An 18,514-nucleotide genomic window follows, 5' to 3' on the forward strand; every position below is an offset into this window, starting at 1 on the left:
GACTGCCTTTGACCTAGTGCCCCGCAGCCGCCTATGGAGGGTGTTGGCAGCTCTGGGTATGCCACCGTACCTATTATCTTTGATAATTAAGTTTCATTCGGATAATTTTGCCCAGGTTCGGTGGGGTAACCAGGGTCAAAAGACTGCCCGAATAACTGTAAATAGAGGTGTCTGCCAGGGCTGTGTTTTAGCCCCCACTCATTATACGTCAATGGAGTGGTGGAGCATCTCTTACAAAATCCTTCTGATGCTCCATCCCTGGCGGGCAGGAGAATACCTACTCTATTATTTGCAGACGACACTCTCTTGATCTCCAAGACCCCAGTAGGGTTGCAGAGCCTTCTTGATAGGTTCCAAATGTTTTGCAATCTGAGGGGGTTAGAAATTAACACGGGAAAGACCAAATATTTGGTCCTGAATCCCCCGAAGAAAAGGGGCAGGCCACCTGTACTGAACTCAGTGCCCCTAGAAAGGGTCAAGGAGTTTGACTATCTAGGAATTCGCCTCTCTGACACCATGAGGTGGAATTGTCACCTCCATAAAATGCTGTTAAACCACAAAAGGGTGGTGGGGGCTCTGCTAAAAGAACAACGGTCCTCCACCCTCAAACCAATTGCCCCAGTACTTGACATCTATAAGGCAAGAGGGGTGAGTGCGGCGCTTTCTGGAGCAGAGCTTTGGGGGGCGCAGAATGTGGATCAGTTGACCCGTTCAGAAAATTAATTTTTGAAAGATATAATGGGCCTTCCCTATAGTACCCCCACCCTTCCCCTATTCCTTGACATGGGCTGTTGCCCTATTAAAGACCAGGCAAGGTTGCGCCCTCTACTTCTTTGGGGTCGCTTATGGAGAGTTCCGGAGCTTGTTAGTTATGCGGAGGGGCTAAATGAGCTTTTATCAATGCCTGGCTGGTACAAAATAGGATGGTTGAGGGATGTTAAACGACTGCTGGGCGAGTTGGGTCTTGGAGAGGCCTGGCAGTCCAGGACCGCACCGCCCAAGTCTGTCCTAAAAAAACTGTACTGGAAATGGGTAATGGATTCCAGAAATACTAATCCTAATCTATGTAGATGTGCTGCTGGTTTTTTATTAGTACAGGAGGTGGCACTACTCGAGCCCTATCTCGATATTATTTCAAAATCTAGAGATAGGGCCTTATATTTTAAATTCAGGATAGGTACACTGCCCGTGTGTGAGCTGACCGCTGGATGGAAGGTACCAGTTCAGACTACTCTTTTTTGCCCTTTCTGCGAGTCGGTCCCTCACCTTTTATTCGAATGCCCTGCATATAAAGCCCCTCGCCTTAGGTGGCTGAAACCCCTCTGTAAAGAGCTAGGCACAAGACAATGTAGGGAGGCCTATCGTATTTTCAAATCTGACACTCGCCCTCTATTTGTCTGTGGTTTGGCGAAGTTTTTAAACTGGGCATGGGAGATCAGAACCAAAAGGCTTTTGTGTGTTGTTTAATCATGGTTTTAAAATTGGATTTTTATGTAATTTATTCTTGCCATTCGTATCTTGATCCTGTATAACTGTTTTCTTATGAATTGGCGTTTTAGTTTTTTAAAGAATGATGAAATGTATTGCTTTTAAAGATATGTTTTATATCGAAATAAAGCCAATTTGACTGACTGACTGACTGACATTGCCCCCATTATATATAAGTGTGTATTTATGTTAGTATCACAAGCATCTTACCTGTTATCCTTCCAAGTTTCCCATTGTACATACTTCCAACAAATCCGGCTATGTGAGCACCAAGACTGACGCCGACCATATAAATAGATTCGAGAGAAGCCCCATCTATCTGCAAAATGGAAACAAATAATTTTAGTAACTAAAAGGCTTTAGTCACGAACCAAACATTTTCGAGTTAGTTCTCGGATCTATTTACGGCATCCATTTCTTTAAATTTTTACTTTTGGCTGTGGTTTCTTTACTTTGGACATAGTCATTATATAATGCCAGATGTTGGACTATTTTTCTATTTATTTTGAAACCCATAGATTACAAATATAACTCGAGGTAGGGTGGAGGAATGCATGCAAAGGACAGACTGTAATTATGGTGAACATCCCAATCCCACATGAAATCCTATAATTATCATACAGTTATACAAATAATTTAATATTGCTTTAGATACACCATCTGATGCCAATGTGTTCTTTGCTCGTCCTTTTCAGAGAAACTCTCTGGTTCTTAAAGAGACCTATAATAATAACTATGGGGCCGATTCACAGAACTAATCTGAGATAAAATCCTAAACTTACTACTTTTGGTATTCACAGAAGGCATTTAGTAGTAGTAAAGTTAGGACTCCTAACTTTACTACTAATAAATGCCTTCTGTGAATGCCAAAAGTAGTACGTTTAAGATTGTATCTCAGATTAGTTCTGTGAATCAGCCCCAAGGTCTTTATGTTTTAGCTTTGTGGTGCAGCAGTGCCACAAAGCCAACATATTGATATGGGCATGGAGATGGGCCCATTCACTTAAAGTATCTCAATCCATCACATCTTGCTGCTCATGCAAAGGGGCACACCTCTTTTGCACTACTGTGAGCAAGTGGATAAACCCAAAATACAATGACGATTGTACCTCGGGTAAGGAGATAAAGCCACAAGACAGAGAGGATGACTGTGGGAGGAGCTTACTTACCATTTTGCCTATCAGTCCCCTAACTCCATTGCCTGTGTCCTCTTCTGACCCTGTACACTTCTCTCCTGCCTTTGTGCTCCTGGCAAACTCTCCAACACCAGCCCAGTGGTGCCAACCCAACAGCTAAATTGCCTGCAACTTGTTCTTACCCGGTCTGGCGCTCTTCTGTCTGTGCCCTCTTAGATATTCTGGAAGATAACTGACTACACCTCGGTCTTGAGATCCCAAGTTACTGTTGTCTTCTTGAACTAGTACCCCTGACTGGCACCTGCTTTGGTGTCCTCCCTGCCCCAAGCATTGTGGACTTTTTTGTGACCTACTTTTGCATGAGTCAGCAAGATAAAATGTAAGCCCCTTTAATGTAGACAGCAGGGTTTGTCTGTGCCAATTTTGATGCGTTGTGCTGCCCAGAGTCAGCCTAGTTGCTTTTCTGTCAGTATTTCTTTTTGAAAGCCGGGATGTTTCTGAGGTTTTGATCGTGGGACAAAGAATCAGTCGCATATCCCAGTGGTTGTAACATCAAAAAGGCAGGGCTCCTTAAATAGTGGATGCTTTGTTTGAGGTAAGTCAGATCAGGCAACTTCTGAAATAGGCCTGAAAACTCCAAGAATATATCTACTCACTGTTGTAATGCCTTCAGAGTTCGACAGGAGCACTGCCTTCACACTCAACAGTGCTTAAATTCTCATGTAATGCCTCACTGCCCACCCATCCTATCTTGCAGACACTAGCTGTAGGAAACTTGCCCTTTCTGTTTGGCACCCCAGATTTTTCACCTCATGTTGGACCCTATATTTTTGCTGGATTTAAAACTCGGCGCACTGCACTCCCGCTAAAAAGTAGTAAAGTGTCTGAACACTCCCTTTAAACATTGTGACATTGGCATATTCCTAATTGGTATATTTAACTTACCAATTAGTTCCTACTATATGGTACCATAAGTATGCAGGGTCTAGTAGTAAAATGTCACTAGTGGACATCAGTACCTATTATTTCATTCACTACACTGGCTGTGCAAACATCGCTACATGCCTACTAATGTAACCTGATGCAGTGACTACAATTCGACCTGTCAAAAAAAAAACTTTTGACAGGTCAAAACCTGACTTTTAAATATTAATAATTCACCCCTACATAGGGCTTGTAGCCCACAAGGCAGGGTACATGGTATTTGAAAGAAGAACATAAGAAAATTGATGCTAACATGTCCTTACAGTGACCAGCACTCAAAAGCTTTTTTAACTATCTCAGGTCTAGCTTTTCTACATAAAAAAACAGAGTACAGATTACAATCCTAATACTGTATTTCAGGAATGGACTTGTTAGAAAGACAAACAACTATATCTAATATCAATATAATGGTGAATTCAGATTTTTAATATATTTTTAGGAAATGCAACTTTTAGAAATGTACCTTTTCCCTCCCTGAAGTTCTTGGAGGCTTCTTTGTCTTTGCTCTACAACTTCTCCCAGTTAGAGATTGGCATTTGAATCAGTGTTTACCTCGCGGTGAATGCCTTTTAAAGTTTTTTTTATGGGAAACGCCCTGATCTCCTCCCCACCCTGCTCGTAGTCATTTAACTAGCTCTAAATGTAATGCTGTTTAATTAGGCATTTTAGCGCAGGCAGCGGAATACCCTCAGCAAGAAAAAAAGCAGCACAACATCCATATACCACATTAATCTGATTACATCCCACAGTTCAGTAGTGGCTTCACATTTGAACCATAGTTCTCTGATTTGGATCCTTCCAGAGGGAACTAAACCTTTCATTTTTCTGTTGATACAAGAAGGGTCATTCAATTGGCAATGCTAACACCTGGTTAGTTTCAGCTATCCAAAGCTGCAATCTTTCGAATTAAGATCTATTTATCAAACATAAATGTTTTAGTCATACCCAAATACTAGTTTAGAATACATTTGGTGCTGAAAACTTCAAAGCAAATACACATTTGTGTAGATTCATCATTTTTATGAGGCAATAAAGGCTGAATTTTGAGAAACAGAGCGATTGGCAGCATTCATTTGCAGCCATTATGAAACTCAACCCCCTTAAATGTGACTGAATTATCACAGCTGTAGTTGCCTGATAGAGGCACTAGCCTGATAGACTCTTCTCCAGTTCTACGGGGCTACCTTTGGTACCAGAGTTACATGTAACTAACTCTTTGCCAGCCCTCTGAGCCTTTCAGATGTGCCAGTGTGTTCTAATGAGAGCAGGGTGAAACAAGTGAATATATATAACAGTGAGGGGAGATTAATGGTTATATGAAACCAGCTGTACCTCCTAGAACCTTAGTAGGCAAATAGGCAATAGCAGTGTGCGAGGAGAAGAGACAGAAAGAATGAGGAATAACTTGTGGGTTTAGGACAGGAGATACAATAGGGAGGCTATGTAGTGGCACGAGGTAACATATGTAGGGCCACTGGAATTAAGCAGTAGTCCAGCACCAAATTATGCAGCAGACCAAAATTTTGCATCAAGAACAGTCAAATTATGAGATATAATGCATCACTTTCTGTGGCAGCATTATTTTCAGTCTTTTTATATTTTAACACACATTATTACTGTCTTGGCTATAGTGTCACCTCAGTAATCCTAGATTAAAAACACAAGAATGATGACCTGTTCATCTTTGCTTAAAGGACTACAACTACAGAGCACCAGGCGTTGTACTTTTTATTACCTCTTTAACCCTCTGAGCTAGAAACACATATTTTTGCTAACATTTGCAAATTGTACAGCATTTTACACATTAAGGCCTTACGTTTCCACAAACGTGTCAGATATTCCATCCGCCATATTATGAGTGCATTATTGCCTATTACACCTGTAATACGGTGGATAGGATATTTGCCACACTCTGACAAAGTATACTGTATGCCAAACTGTAAATAAGGCCCTAAGGTGCAAATTAGGTAAAACATTAACGATGTGTAAAAAGCTGGGGTCTCAACTCACATAATCTCAGTGCCTGCTTTTATATTAAAAGGGAGAGGTAAGGAAGTGTAGCAAACAAGTTCAACTACACTACTAAAGGGTCTCTGGAATTTAGTAAAGGGACTAAATTCCAGAATTTAGTAAAGGGACAAATTGGGATTTATAATTGTTAGGAATTCTACGCAGTATGGATCAGGACTGGTTTAATTGTTTTTATGCTGACGGGAATACATGTTGAGGGACTTCGCGTCCGTATGTGTTCCAGGACGCCTTAACAACTGACCAGTTAAAGTTTTAACATACCAGGTATACGAAAGAATGGGGATAAAAATGCAGTTGTTGTGGTCTGTCTGCTAGCCACACATACTTACTGATACTGAAAGTAGACTCAAAATACATGCAGACTGAAGAGCTTCTGCAACATTTATCTCCTGATTGGACTAGCAAATATGTGAAAAAAACTACAAACATCCAGTGGTCATACTCTATGCACGTATTTAAATTTGAGCCAGTGCCAATGAGGTTCTTTGCTCTGCTTGTGGTATGCTCTGCATTCAAGAAGCCTCAATGGTGGTGCATTAACTGTAAAGCTATTCTGCTCTACTTGTACTTCATAATTCGATTGATGATTTGTTGGAGAATGGCCCTCTCTGAAGGGTAACCCCAAACCTTTTGCCTTCCTCCTCTTCCTCCTTTTATGACCTTCCTTTTGTTGGCCTTAGGACTATGAGCACTTTACTACTGCTGACCAGTGCTAAAGTGCATGTGGTTCTCCCTTAAACATGGTAACATTGGTGAATACCCAATTGGCATATTTAACTTACTTGTAAGTCCCTTGTAAAGTTGTATACTATATACCCAAATGCTACTAGTGGGCCTGCTGCTCTGATTGTGCCACCCACACCAGTAGCCTTTCAAACCTATCTCAGGCCTGCCATTGCAGGGATTGTTTGTGCAGTTTACTGCTACTTTAGACTTCAATTGCCATTAAAAACTACACTCTCGCCAGGACACCCTGTCCGTAGCTGCACCTACTGAAGAGCTGGGTGCTGCAAGACGTACCCAGTGGTTGGAGAGTGGATCACACTCCTCTTGTCATTAGAAAAAAGGTGGTCCAAGAAAATACACGGATCATCGTTATCCTGGTCTCTCTGAATCTTTGGTGGCCAGTTTATATATATGGCCAAAACAAGACTATATGGAAGAAGCGACCAAACCATTACAGGGAATGCTAAAAAAGGAGCAGTTCTGAGTTAGCCCATGTGTCGTGGAAATAATTTTATTCCAAATTAGTAGCGTGGAAAAGCGCTTGCCCTCTCAGCATGGACAAATTCAAATATCTTAAAAATGACCATCCTACCATGCCAGTAATACACTTTATACCCAAAGTACACAAACATGCGACGAAACCACCTGGCAGGCCGATCATTTCAGCACGTAAAAGTCTACTAGAAAATACTTCAAAGTACATTTACTTTTTCCTGCAGGAGTTTGTCCGAGGACTACCGTCATATATCCAAGACACTCGTGATTTTCTCAGGAATATTGGCAACTACAAGTGGGAACCAGACTACCTTTTAATGTCTCTTGACATGACTTCTTTATATACCAGCATTCACCATCAGGATGGTATAAAGGCCATAGAACATTACTTGGGGTCTAGACCAATGTATCTTTATGAACATAACAAAATGATAGTTAACATGGTATCATTTTGCTTAGAGAACAACTATTTTATGTTTCAAAACCAAACGTTTCAACAAACACTGGGAGTAGCGATGGGGGCATGTTTTTCACCCATCTTTGCCTGCCCCCACATGGGATGGTGGGAGGAGTTGGTTTTAAATGTAAAACATAAGAAAGCAGTGGAAAAACGTGTGATTGCTTGGTTAAGGTACATTGACGATTTATTTGTTATTTGGAGAGGAACTGAGGAGAGTGCATGTACTTTTTTTGATGAAATTAATAATAACATCTTAAACCTACAGTTCACAGCCACCATTAGCAAACAGTCAGTATGTTTTTTGGATGTCGAAGTATACATTTGTAACCAAAGATTAGAAACAAAACTACACCGCAAAAAGACAGCGGGAAATAGCGTATTGCACGCTACTAGTTATCATCCCAAACGTCGGAAACTCAGCATCCCCTATGGGGAGATGCTGAGAATCAGGTGTATTTGCAGTACTGACTCAGATCTAGTTGAGGCCCAGAAACAGAGCAAAGCAAGATTCATGGCCAGGGGATATAAGGAAAGCGCCATTGACAACGCCATAAGAAGAGCAGGTATACCCAATAGAATGGATATTCTATCTAAACCTGTTTCCACCCAAGTGAACAGAGCAACGAGCCAGAACATAGATCAGGACACCAGATTAATACTGACGTACAACAAACAACACAGTACACTGCAAACAATTATCAACAAGAACTGGCCAATTGTTCGTAGTGATCCCATTACAGGAAAAACTTTACCAAAGAATCCCAGTATCACATTTAGAAAAGCTAGATCGATGAAGGGCGCTTTAGCCAGTAACAGTCCAGAGGTGAAACCCACAATTAATTGGCTGACATCACGCAAAGGGTTTGTGAAATGCACCACTTGTCAGGCATGTAGGTACGGGATCAACAAAACATCCTACAAAACCCCATTCAGGAAATACCCAATCGCAATCAACAAATTGCTCACTTGCAAAACAGAATATGCGATTTATGTTTTGGAGTGCACCTGTGGGTTGCAGTATGTGGGCAGTACAAAGCTCCAGGTCCACAAGAGAATACTTCAGCACATGAGAGCAATCACAAACTCAGATTCAACGTACCAGGTTACACGCCATTTTAAAGATGTCCCAAAAACAATTTGGAACACCTTAAATACTTTGCAATAGATTCTATTTCAGTATTGAGACGAGGTGGCAACCGTGAAGCTCAACTTAGTCACTTGGAAACACGGTATATCATCAAACTAGATACACAGACAGCAGATGGCCACAACTCAAGTGAGGATTTTTACACATGCTTGTGAGTGGAGCAATGTAATATTCCAGGATGCATAAGCAAGATAAACCCAAATATGTATGAAACCCACATATCTCTCTTCTTTTAGTAATCCGCTGAATCTGAATTTAGCACTTTATGAACATGTCAGTTCAATATGGTGGTACTGTTACACTTTAATGCACTTAGCACTTTGTTGTAGATAGAGCAATGTCATAAGTATGCCCACTGGGACTGTATTAACTTGTACCTTGAGAAACGGTCATAAAAACAATTAACCAGGGTGAAATAACTACATGAATGCGTTACAATGTGCCAAAAAGAATGCAACAAACCTTGAGCAGGCAAACAGAAAACGCCATTTTAGCTATCTATTTTACGACAAGTTACTGCTCAGGTCTGAGGCCTTTTTAGATAGTTTAAATTATTATAATTAATTAATCTTATATTGATTGTTTTAATTATTTATATGTTGTAAATTGCCGTTCATTAAGTTTATTATGAATTGCTGATCATATATGACAGAACTTAGAAGTATTTTGTCTCTGTCTACACGGCTTTTGTATCATGTCTTTATGCACAAGGCACTTTAAATAAGCAAAGAGACTCTGTTGGCGTGTCATGTGATCAAGGACTGTTGAGGCCGAAACGCTTCATGGCAGTTTAATGGCAAAATAAATATTCACTTCGCACCAGGTTTTGAAGTTCACATTCTTTCTTTTCTCTGCGAAAGGGGTTTGCAAGAAGACAAAATCAAAAGTGATATATATATATATTTCTCGCACTCCTCGAGCATTCCTTGACCTACCAAAACGAGAGTTGCGTCGTCTAACAGACTCCTCGAGTCGAGTCTTTCAATATTCCACACAAAGATGACGACGCCGTGTGCCATTTTTATCTTTTATTTTCCGCCGCTACCAAGCGCGTTTCGACTGACAAGCAGTATTGCTCACAGGTAAATGAAATTCAGAACGCGACCATTTTTTAAAGTGCATGACATGCAATTGATTAAAACTACAACTGTGATTAGCATGAAAACAGACTCGTAGTTTTTGCCATATCGACAAAGCTGCAAATTTGGAAATGATATTCTTAATACATCCAATCGCTCACCGTGTTACAACATTACATATTTTATAAATTTAATGCCACATTATCATGTTTCCCTGGTGTTCTATTTCTTGCTCCAGTGAGCTTTATTGACACCATTGTGTTCTTCGTATTCTCAAGCACATTGAGGTTTTATGCTCGAGTGAGCTTTATTTACACACCTCCCCAACAATAATGACACAGTGTCACTTATTTCACAAACATGGCCCAAGTGGGCCAAGCGATTAGAAAAATTAATAATTCAATATCCCCATTATGCAGCCTCTTCTAATCTGCCATTATCATTGAGTCTGTTCTAATACATGTGCATAATTAAAAATATTACAGATTTCTTTTCCATAAGCGACAATTTACTTTCAAATACATTACAAGTGTGTGTGCAGGTCCTCTTGCACATTTAGGCCCCCTAGCTGCTTTCAATTGAGTTCTATGATACAGCGAGACTCTAGTCTTCTAAAAAATTTTACCCTATTGCCTCCTTTCACATTTGTTCTCACAGAATCAATTACATAGTAAGTCAAGCCTTTCGTGTCTTTGTTGTGGACTTTTTCAAAATGCCCAGCCACTGGATAAGACCTAGCTCCATTTTTAATCGCCCTTAAATGTTGTAAGATGCGCTTATGGGCTTCAAGGATAGTGCTGCCCACATACCGCAGGCCACACGGGCACTGCAGTACGTAGACTGCAAAATCCGTCTTACATGTATATCTCCCCTTGATCTTGGTCATCTTGTTGGTGAAGCCCAATCTGTTAAGAAGGATCCAGTACTAGGCCAACAGGTTACTAAAAGACCGCCAATCACTTTTTTCGAAAGGTTAGGTCCTTCAAACAAGCTTTAGTGAGCAGTGCCATAGAAAAACCACAAGTAAAAACCACGTGGTTGAATAAGAAGCAAGGAAGCAAGGATTTGTCAAATGCCCAAAATGTAAGGCGTGTGCACATGGAATTAATACTGATCAATATAGATTAGGCTTAACCAACAAGATGACCAAGATCAAGGGGAGATATACGTGTAAGACGGATTTTGCAGTCTACATACTGCAGTGCCCGTGTGGTCTGCGGTACGTGGGCAGCACCATCCTTGAAGCCCATAAGCGCATCTTACAACATTTAAGGGTGATTAAAAATGGAGCTAGATCTTATCCAGTGGCCCGGCATTTTTAAAAAGTCCACAACAAAGACACGAAAGGCTTGACTTACTATGTAATTGATTCTGTGAGAACAAATGTGAAAGGAGGCAATAGGGTAACATTTTTTAGAAGACTAGAGTCTCGCTGTATCATAGAACTCAATTGAAAGCAGCTAGGGGGCCTAAATGTGGAAGAGGACCTGCACACACACTTGTAATGTATTTGAAAGTAAATTGTCGCTTATGGAAAAGAAATCTATAATATTTTTAATAATGCACATGTATTAGAACAGACTCAATGATAATGGCAGATTAGAAGAGGCTGTACAATGGGAATATTGAATTATTAATTTTTATAATCGCTTGGCCCACTTGGGCAGTTATAAGCTAACGCCACGTTTGTGAAATAAGTGACACTGTGTCATTATTGTTCGGGAGGTGTGTAAATAAAGCTCACTCGAGCATGAAACCTCAATGTGCTTGAGAATACGAAGAGCACAATGGTGTCAATAAAGCTCACTGGAGCAAAAAATAGAACACCAGGGAAACATGATAATGTGGTGTTAAATTTATAAAATATGTTTTCAGCAAAAGAATTTAATGTTGTAACACGGTGAGTGATTGGATGTATTAAGGATATAATTTCCAAATTTGCAGCTTTGTCGATATGTAAAGACTACGAGCCTGTTTTCATACTAATCACAGTTGTAGTTTTAATCAATTGCACGTCATGCACGTTAAAAAATGATCCGCGTTCTGAATTTCATTTACCAGTGAGCAAGACGGCTTGTCAGTCGAAACGCGTTTGGTAACGGCAGAAAATAAAAGATAAAAATTGCACACGGCGTTGTTATCGTTGTGTGGAATATATATATATATATATATATATATATATATTATCTACTGGCAGTCGCCAGTAGATAGTTATTATAGTTACAACCTAGTTTCCATAGGAAATCTAAAAATTTTATTTTGAATAACTTTGGCGCCGGTTGACGAATCCTCGCGAAATTTTCAAAACTAATGGGGCGCTCCGCTCAGCTCCTACCCTGAAAGTCTCGGGGTGATTCGTCAAGTGGGGGCCGAGAAAAAAGGGGGGTCCCAAAACGCGTTTTCCCCATGCATTTTTCCATAGGACCTTTAGACACAGCTACAGCCCGAATGGCTGAACAGAATTACTTGAAAGAGAGGTAGCCATAAGGTCAAGGAAGTGCCTTTTGCAGGTCTGGTGTAAATCTGTTCAGTATTTCTTGAGAAAATAGCATTTAAAAGCATTTCAATATCTATACGCGCGCACCGTGCATGCACTGTGCGCGCACCCTGCCGTGCGCGAGCGCAATTCTGATTGGTTGTTAGATGTCGGTAAACATTCGAATCGGTCGAAACCAGGAAGTGTCGGCCGTCATTTTGTCTCTCGCAGTCTGAGGGGGTGAAAAACAAAGGTGGAGAACGTGAAAAAGGGGCAGAGTGGACAGTTCCTGACCCCCTAGCCTTGGTCAGGGGGTCACAGAAGGACCCCCAAGAGCACCCTGTGCGCACTGCGAACCGTGGACGCTCGGTGCGCAAAGCGCACCGAGTGCCCACAGAGCGCGCACGGTGCGCGCACGGTGTAAAACCTGAAAGAAAAAAAAAAAAAAATACATAACTTAGCATTTAAAAAAACGTACAAATTCACTGAAAAAACCATAGGTTTCACACACGTTATAGTTACGAATTAGCATTTAAAAAACCTTGCAAATTCACTTTAAAAAACCATAGGTTTCACGCATGTTTTAGTTAGCTGGACATTTCACTCGTAAAAAACCAATGAAATTCCCCCATTATAGTTACTGCAGGCAACTATAACTCACGCGACCGCAATCCTCTGCTGATGACGTCAGATATTACATCACTGATGACATATGTGTCTTTCTGAAAAATTAATATTTGTAATATATGTATAGCTAAAGATTACTGGAAGAAGATATGGGTAAATAAGTGTCTAAATACAGTGATGTAATATCTGACGTCATCAGCAGAGGATTGCGGTCGCGTGAGTTATAGTTGCCTGCAGTAACTATAACGGGGGAATTTCATTGGTTTTTTACGAGTGAAATGTCCAGCTAAATATAACATGCGTGAAACCTATGGTTTTTTAAGTGAATATATATATATATATATATATATATATATATATATATATATTTATTTATTCTCCTCAAGTTTTATATAGCGCAAACTTGACCCGAAAGTATCAGAGCACTTTACATGAGCACCAGTTGCATTACACAAGGACACATTCATTTTTGTTATGCACAGGGAAATTAACAGATTTGCCCACAATCGCAGGACGTTGAGCGTCATTACTGAGACTCAAACCCGGTTCCCCATATTTGAGGTCGACACCCCTAGCCGTTAGACCACATCCTCTCCCCTATTTCTTTTTGTTATTAAAATCTCATGCAGAATTAGTATATATTTCTTTAGGTCCTGATGAATGCCCCACAATCCCTTTTTGGAGGACAATATGGGCAGAAACATGTTGGCCATTGATTGGGTATTTTTTTAAACCCTAGTCCTCTTTTTAACTCTATCCCAGTGGCCAAATGAATAAAGTTTATCCGGTCCCCTGGAGGTAGTTTTACTCATCACCAACTTGTTCACGTTTTTTGCACTGTGTCCCCATCTGACTGCTCATTTTGATAAAACACCTCAGCTCCTCTTAGGGAGTTGTAGCCCACACCATGGACCTTGCAGTCTGGGTGTGAGGAGGGAACCCAATGATGAAACATGTCACCTTCGGGTGAGTGAGGGTTTTTATCCTTACAGGATCTCTTTCCTGGCAGCTCTATTGCACTTATATTACTGAGTACACAATTTGGCCAGATGATATCTGCCCGTCCTGTTCCATTTGAAAACCAGGCGTACATGTTGTGAGTTTAATTAAAAACGACTTGTTAAGCGCCATTTATTACACATAGGTCACCCCTATGGTAGACCCTAGGTAGTCCATAGGGTAGGGTGTTTTGTAAGTAAAAGGTATGATATGTACTGCTAATTTTTGCATGTCCTGGTAGTGACAAACTCCCAACCTCATGTTTCTCTACTGTGAGGCCTACTCCTCTAATAGGTTAGCATTGGGAATTCGTTCATACACTTTTAAGCTGCAATTTCTGATCAGAAAGTAGTGGCTGCATCATGTTTTATATCTTTGGAGTGGCAATGATAAAACATCTTTAATGGTAAAGTTGGGTTTAACATTACTGTTTTAGAAATGCTTCTTTATGAAAGTGGGCATTTCTCTGCTCTTCCAGCTCTTCCAGTTTTGTGTGCCTGCAGCCTGTCTCCAAGACATGTCTGGCAGGGGTGAGAGCTACACTGTGTGCATTCCCTCTAGACAGCAGCAAATACAGGAAGGGTAGGGGTGACAGAGAACTCATCTGCATGCTGATAGCTCTTCCTGGGCTGGAAGAGAGGGGGAGATCTGACACTTACACCTGAATGGGCAGTGTCCTGTTTTCCACACAAAGGGCTGATTACCCCCTACTGATAGTCTGGAGCAAGGGCCGGGAAGAAAGGATCTGTGAGTGCTTCAAAGACCAACACCAAGTGCTAACTGTGAACTTTGTAACGTGTTGACAACTAAGAGCAGTTTTCATGCCTTACAAGTGTAAAGACAGTAACTGCAGTCAAAATGGTAACCTTCTTGGGCCATATTACACAGAGTGCCCCGTTACAGAAAGGGCTGCAGATGCTTGTGCAACCCCTTCAGTAATACTGATAGCGCAGGCACACATGCCAGCACTATATTCAGAGGACATTGCCTCATTTGCATGGGTTGTGACCCCAGACAAATGAGGGAATCCTTTTGCCTCTTAACCCAACCATATTATGGATGTGGGCACAGAGGTAAACAGGCACACAACATGGAAAGCAAAAGCAATTGTCCATACTAACACAATACTCCAGAATGGTTGGGATATGTACCAGTCTGAACTGAATGCTCCATAAAGTGCACTTACTTCTCTCGGGTCATCTCAGTCATGTTCTGTTGGTTTGTAAAGCACACTCTCACCCAGTAGGGTATACTGGTTCTGAGCAGTTGTGAGATTAACACAGTCAACAAAAAAGGAGTAATTCGATGGAAGGATTACTGCTTAATGAGATTTTTAAAAAAGGAAGCAATTACTTTTTTAAAAAGAACCCTCACCCACCAACCTAGTTGGTGGCAAGCTTCATCATAGAGATCCCACCCGAGGGGCTGAATGCCTCCCGGGTGTGCTACGACACCTGAATTACAGCAGAGTGGGTTTTTTGTGCAATGTAAGTGACAAGTGAAAGTAAATACAATTGCCTCTAGGACACCTTGAAATTTATCAGTGGGGTCATAGGACAAGATTAAAACAAAGACGGGGGATGTCCCTGTGACTTATTTGGTCATAGACATCAGTGGTACAGTTGTGATAAGGTCTACATGTTTCAGCCTTTCAATGCTTAGTAGCAAGGCTTTCTTCAGGACCAGTGAAAAGCTGCATGCACTCACTAAGGTGCATACATACAGTAAATAAGTGAACCGCAAACTTACGGTTCTGCTATCAACGATTTGTTGTAAACCGCGAGTGTGCGATACTCCATGGAGCCAGCCAGGGGGCGTTGCCTATAGTCAAACCGTCTTCAAGGTCTGCGCCCGCATCTGGCACCTACTTCAGTCCAGGACCGGGATCTCGAATATCTCTTTAAGCAGTAATACTTCCCTGGAATTACTCATTTTTTGTTGACTGTGGGGGGACCGGGAGTAGTTCCATCATACCTTTTCTCTCTTTGTGTTTAGTAACATTTATGAGATTAGCCAACTCTAGGTCCAAAAGTGGTTATTTGAAAAGGCAGGCCTTCAGCTTCTTGTGGAATTCAAGAAATGAGGAGGTTTGGATCTGTTATGGCACATCATTTCATGCTTTAGGAGCGCCAGGAAGCTCAACTACTGGATCTAGTTTTCCATATGTGTGGCATGTGTGCAAATAGGAGTCTTGCTGAGCTGAGGTGTCTAAAAGGTTTGCGAAAGCACATGGTATTGTTGAGGAATGCTGGGACAGAGTGCTGTAAAAGTTTGGGTGAGGAGTTTGAAATGTACTTCTTTGAGTATGGGTAGCCTCAAGGGTGAGGGGAGATGTGTGAGAGTCGATGGATGTTGGGAGTGGTTCTGGCTGCCGAGTTCTGGATATTCTGCAGCCTCCTAATGAGAAGCTTGTTGATCCTGGCATAGAGGGTGTTGTTGTAGTTTAGGTTGCTTGTGACAAGAACTTGGGTGATGATTTTCCATATGCTGACTGTGAGTCATTTGAAAATCTTCCTCAGCATCTTCAGTATGTGGAAGCATAAGGCACTGATGGCATTGACTTGGGCTGATATGTTGAGCTTGCAGCTGAGGTTGATCCGAAGGTTCTTGGCTTGGGTGATTTAGTTCTGAGGTAAGTCTAGATAATTAGCATTAATGCCACTGTGTGTATGTCATGCCACATTGCATTACCCGTGGTAGCTCTTTATTGAACTGAATCATGATCAGTCCCATTGCAAGTGGATGTGGTTAGACAAAGAGTGTCAACAAGGCCGCTGCTTTATGCAGTAAGTGTAGGAGCGTAGGATCTGCTTCTTATAGGTACCCCCACTTTTTGCTGATGTTTCACTGTTTTGGGCTTAGTCTGGCTGTGATCCTGCTATCCAGGACCCCAGCCCGGCTGCTTTCTCCTCTAAATTGATTACAGGTAGACTCCAGATTGGATTCTAGGGTACCCTTATAAGTCCCGAGTATATGGTATACTATGTACCCAGGGCATAGGTACCCTAGAGCCTCTCATGGGCTGCAGTATGTATTATACCACCCCTGGGAGACCATTCAAAATGACACAGCAGGTCTGCTACAGAAGCCTGTGTAAGGTGGTGCATGCACCCCTTACTTAGATATAGGCTCACTATAACTACTCCATATCACTGCACATATAAACCTATCAGTCACCCCTATGGCAGGCCTTATCAATCCTGAAGGCAGGGTGCTGGGTTTTATGTGAAAGGGTGCACCTGCATGAGCAGAGCCCCTCTGCAGCCTTTGGAACCTCTATTACGGGGTTGTTTGTGATGCAGCCAACCATATACTCTTAAGTGCATTATAACCTCGCGGTAATTGCTAACTTTAAAACGGCTGCATGGAAACATGTAGTGTTTGGTGTCAAACACCTTGGAATCATACATCCACACCAGTAACTAGTGTGGAAGGTATGATTCCTCCCTCCTAGAGGGAGAAATATGACAACACCGGTACACCCGGTACTAGCTTTCTCGACCCTGGCATCACAAGATGGATGCTGCCAGCCACAGACACGAGTCTGCCCTCATGCTGCTGGACGAAACTCCAGCAGGGCAAGGCTGGACAATAGGTTTCCTGTCACAGGAAGGTGTGACCACCTCCCAGACAGGCTTTAGTGAATTGAGGCTGGGTGGGTGCACTCTGAGAGTGCTTTGATGCCGCCACTGGGGGCACATTTGGTGTCCCTGTGCATAGTCCAGCTTAAACCGGTTGCAATAGCCATTTGCTCCAGCTCTGGTGCGAAACTGGATAAAGGACATGGGTGTAGCCACCCCTCTGTCCTGACCCTCCCATAGGTAGGTCCCCAGAGTTTGTCCCAGCCTTTCCTTGGGTGTAAAGTAGGTACCCCTGACTACAGGACTTTAGATTTACCTGGACGAAACTCTGCTGCAGAAGCCAAGTACTTAGACTATCTACACTACGCTAGATGACTGAAGAATCTCCCTTGGAGTAAAGGAGTTACTCCCCTGCAAGGCAGGCACCTTAAACGCATCTGACCGGTTTGCATCTCCCGAGCTCCTGAGGACTCCGAAGATTTCTGGAACACAGGAGGTGGGTTCCCAAGTGTCTCCGAGGTTGACTAGAGCTCTCAGCAATCCTGAGACCCGCATCCCTCAAGCCCTCATGGGGACCGTGCAACCCGTACCCCTGCGGACCGTGTCCATTTGCAGCAGCATATGCTTTTCGGCGATCCCTGAGGCTGTGCTTTGGGCTACTTTTTTTTTTTTTTTTTGCAGTTTTATATAGCACAAACTTGACACGAATTGGGTATCAGAGCGCTTTACATAGCACCAGTTATGTTACATGAGGAAACACATTCATTTTTGGTAGGCCCGGGGAGATTACGTGATTTGCCCAGAATCACAGAATGTTCAGCGTCATTGCCGAGACTCGAACCCAGTTCCCCAGGTTCGAGGTTGACCGCCCTAGCCGTTAGGCCAACTCCTCTCCCTTGTAGTTGTAGTTCAGATCCAGAGCAGTATTTTCACTGAAGATTTCCGGCCTACACTCCACAAGTGTTCCGTGAGCTGGTATATTGTGATTCAGCTCGAGGTCCCTTCGCGATCCTTGGTTCGTCGACCTGTGGGCCCCTGAGAAGGGAATTTTACTTTAATTGGGCTTTCCTGGTTGCTACTATTTTCTATTTTAATGACAGTGAAAAAGCATTTTAAGATTCCAATATTGAGATGGAGGAAGCACTTCGCAGGTGCCTTCTCCATGGCCTCTTCTGCAGTGACTGGGTAGGCCAGTCATGTGTGGGTGGGTCTGACCCACCCCACCCCCCTGCTAGAACTGGGCCTGTTGTACGGTTGCATGCACGTAAGTAGGTTCGTATCCATC

General features: G+C 42.2%; 1 protein-coding gene across 1 annotated transcript in view; it reads right to left on the bottom strand.

The window, feature by feature from the left end:
• LIPI (lipase I) overlaps window positions 1-18,514 on the bottom strand; it is a 165,059-nt gene that overhangs the window by 103,192 nt on the left and 43,353 nt on the right. The window contains exon 3 of the mRNA XM_085623039.1: window positions 1,699-1,807. Coding sequence (XP_085479165.1) covers window positions 1,699-1,807 — 109 coding nt within the window. The remainder of the gene's footprint in view (window positions 1-1,698; window positions 1,808-18,514) is intronic.

The sequence above is a fragment of the Triturus cristatus genome, chromosome 8, assembly GCF_964204655.1.
Source record: "Triturus cristatus chromosome 8, aTriCri1.1, whole genome shotgun sequence".
In the NCBI taxonomy this organism is placed as follows: domain Eukaryota; kingdom Metazoa; phylum Chordata; class Amphibia; order Caudata; family Salamandridae; genus Triturus; species Triturus cristatus.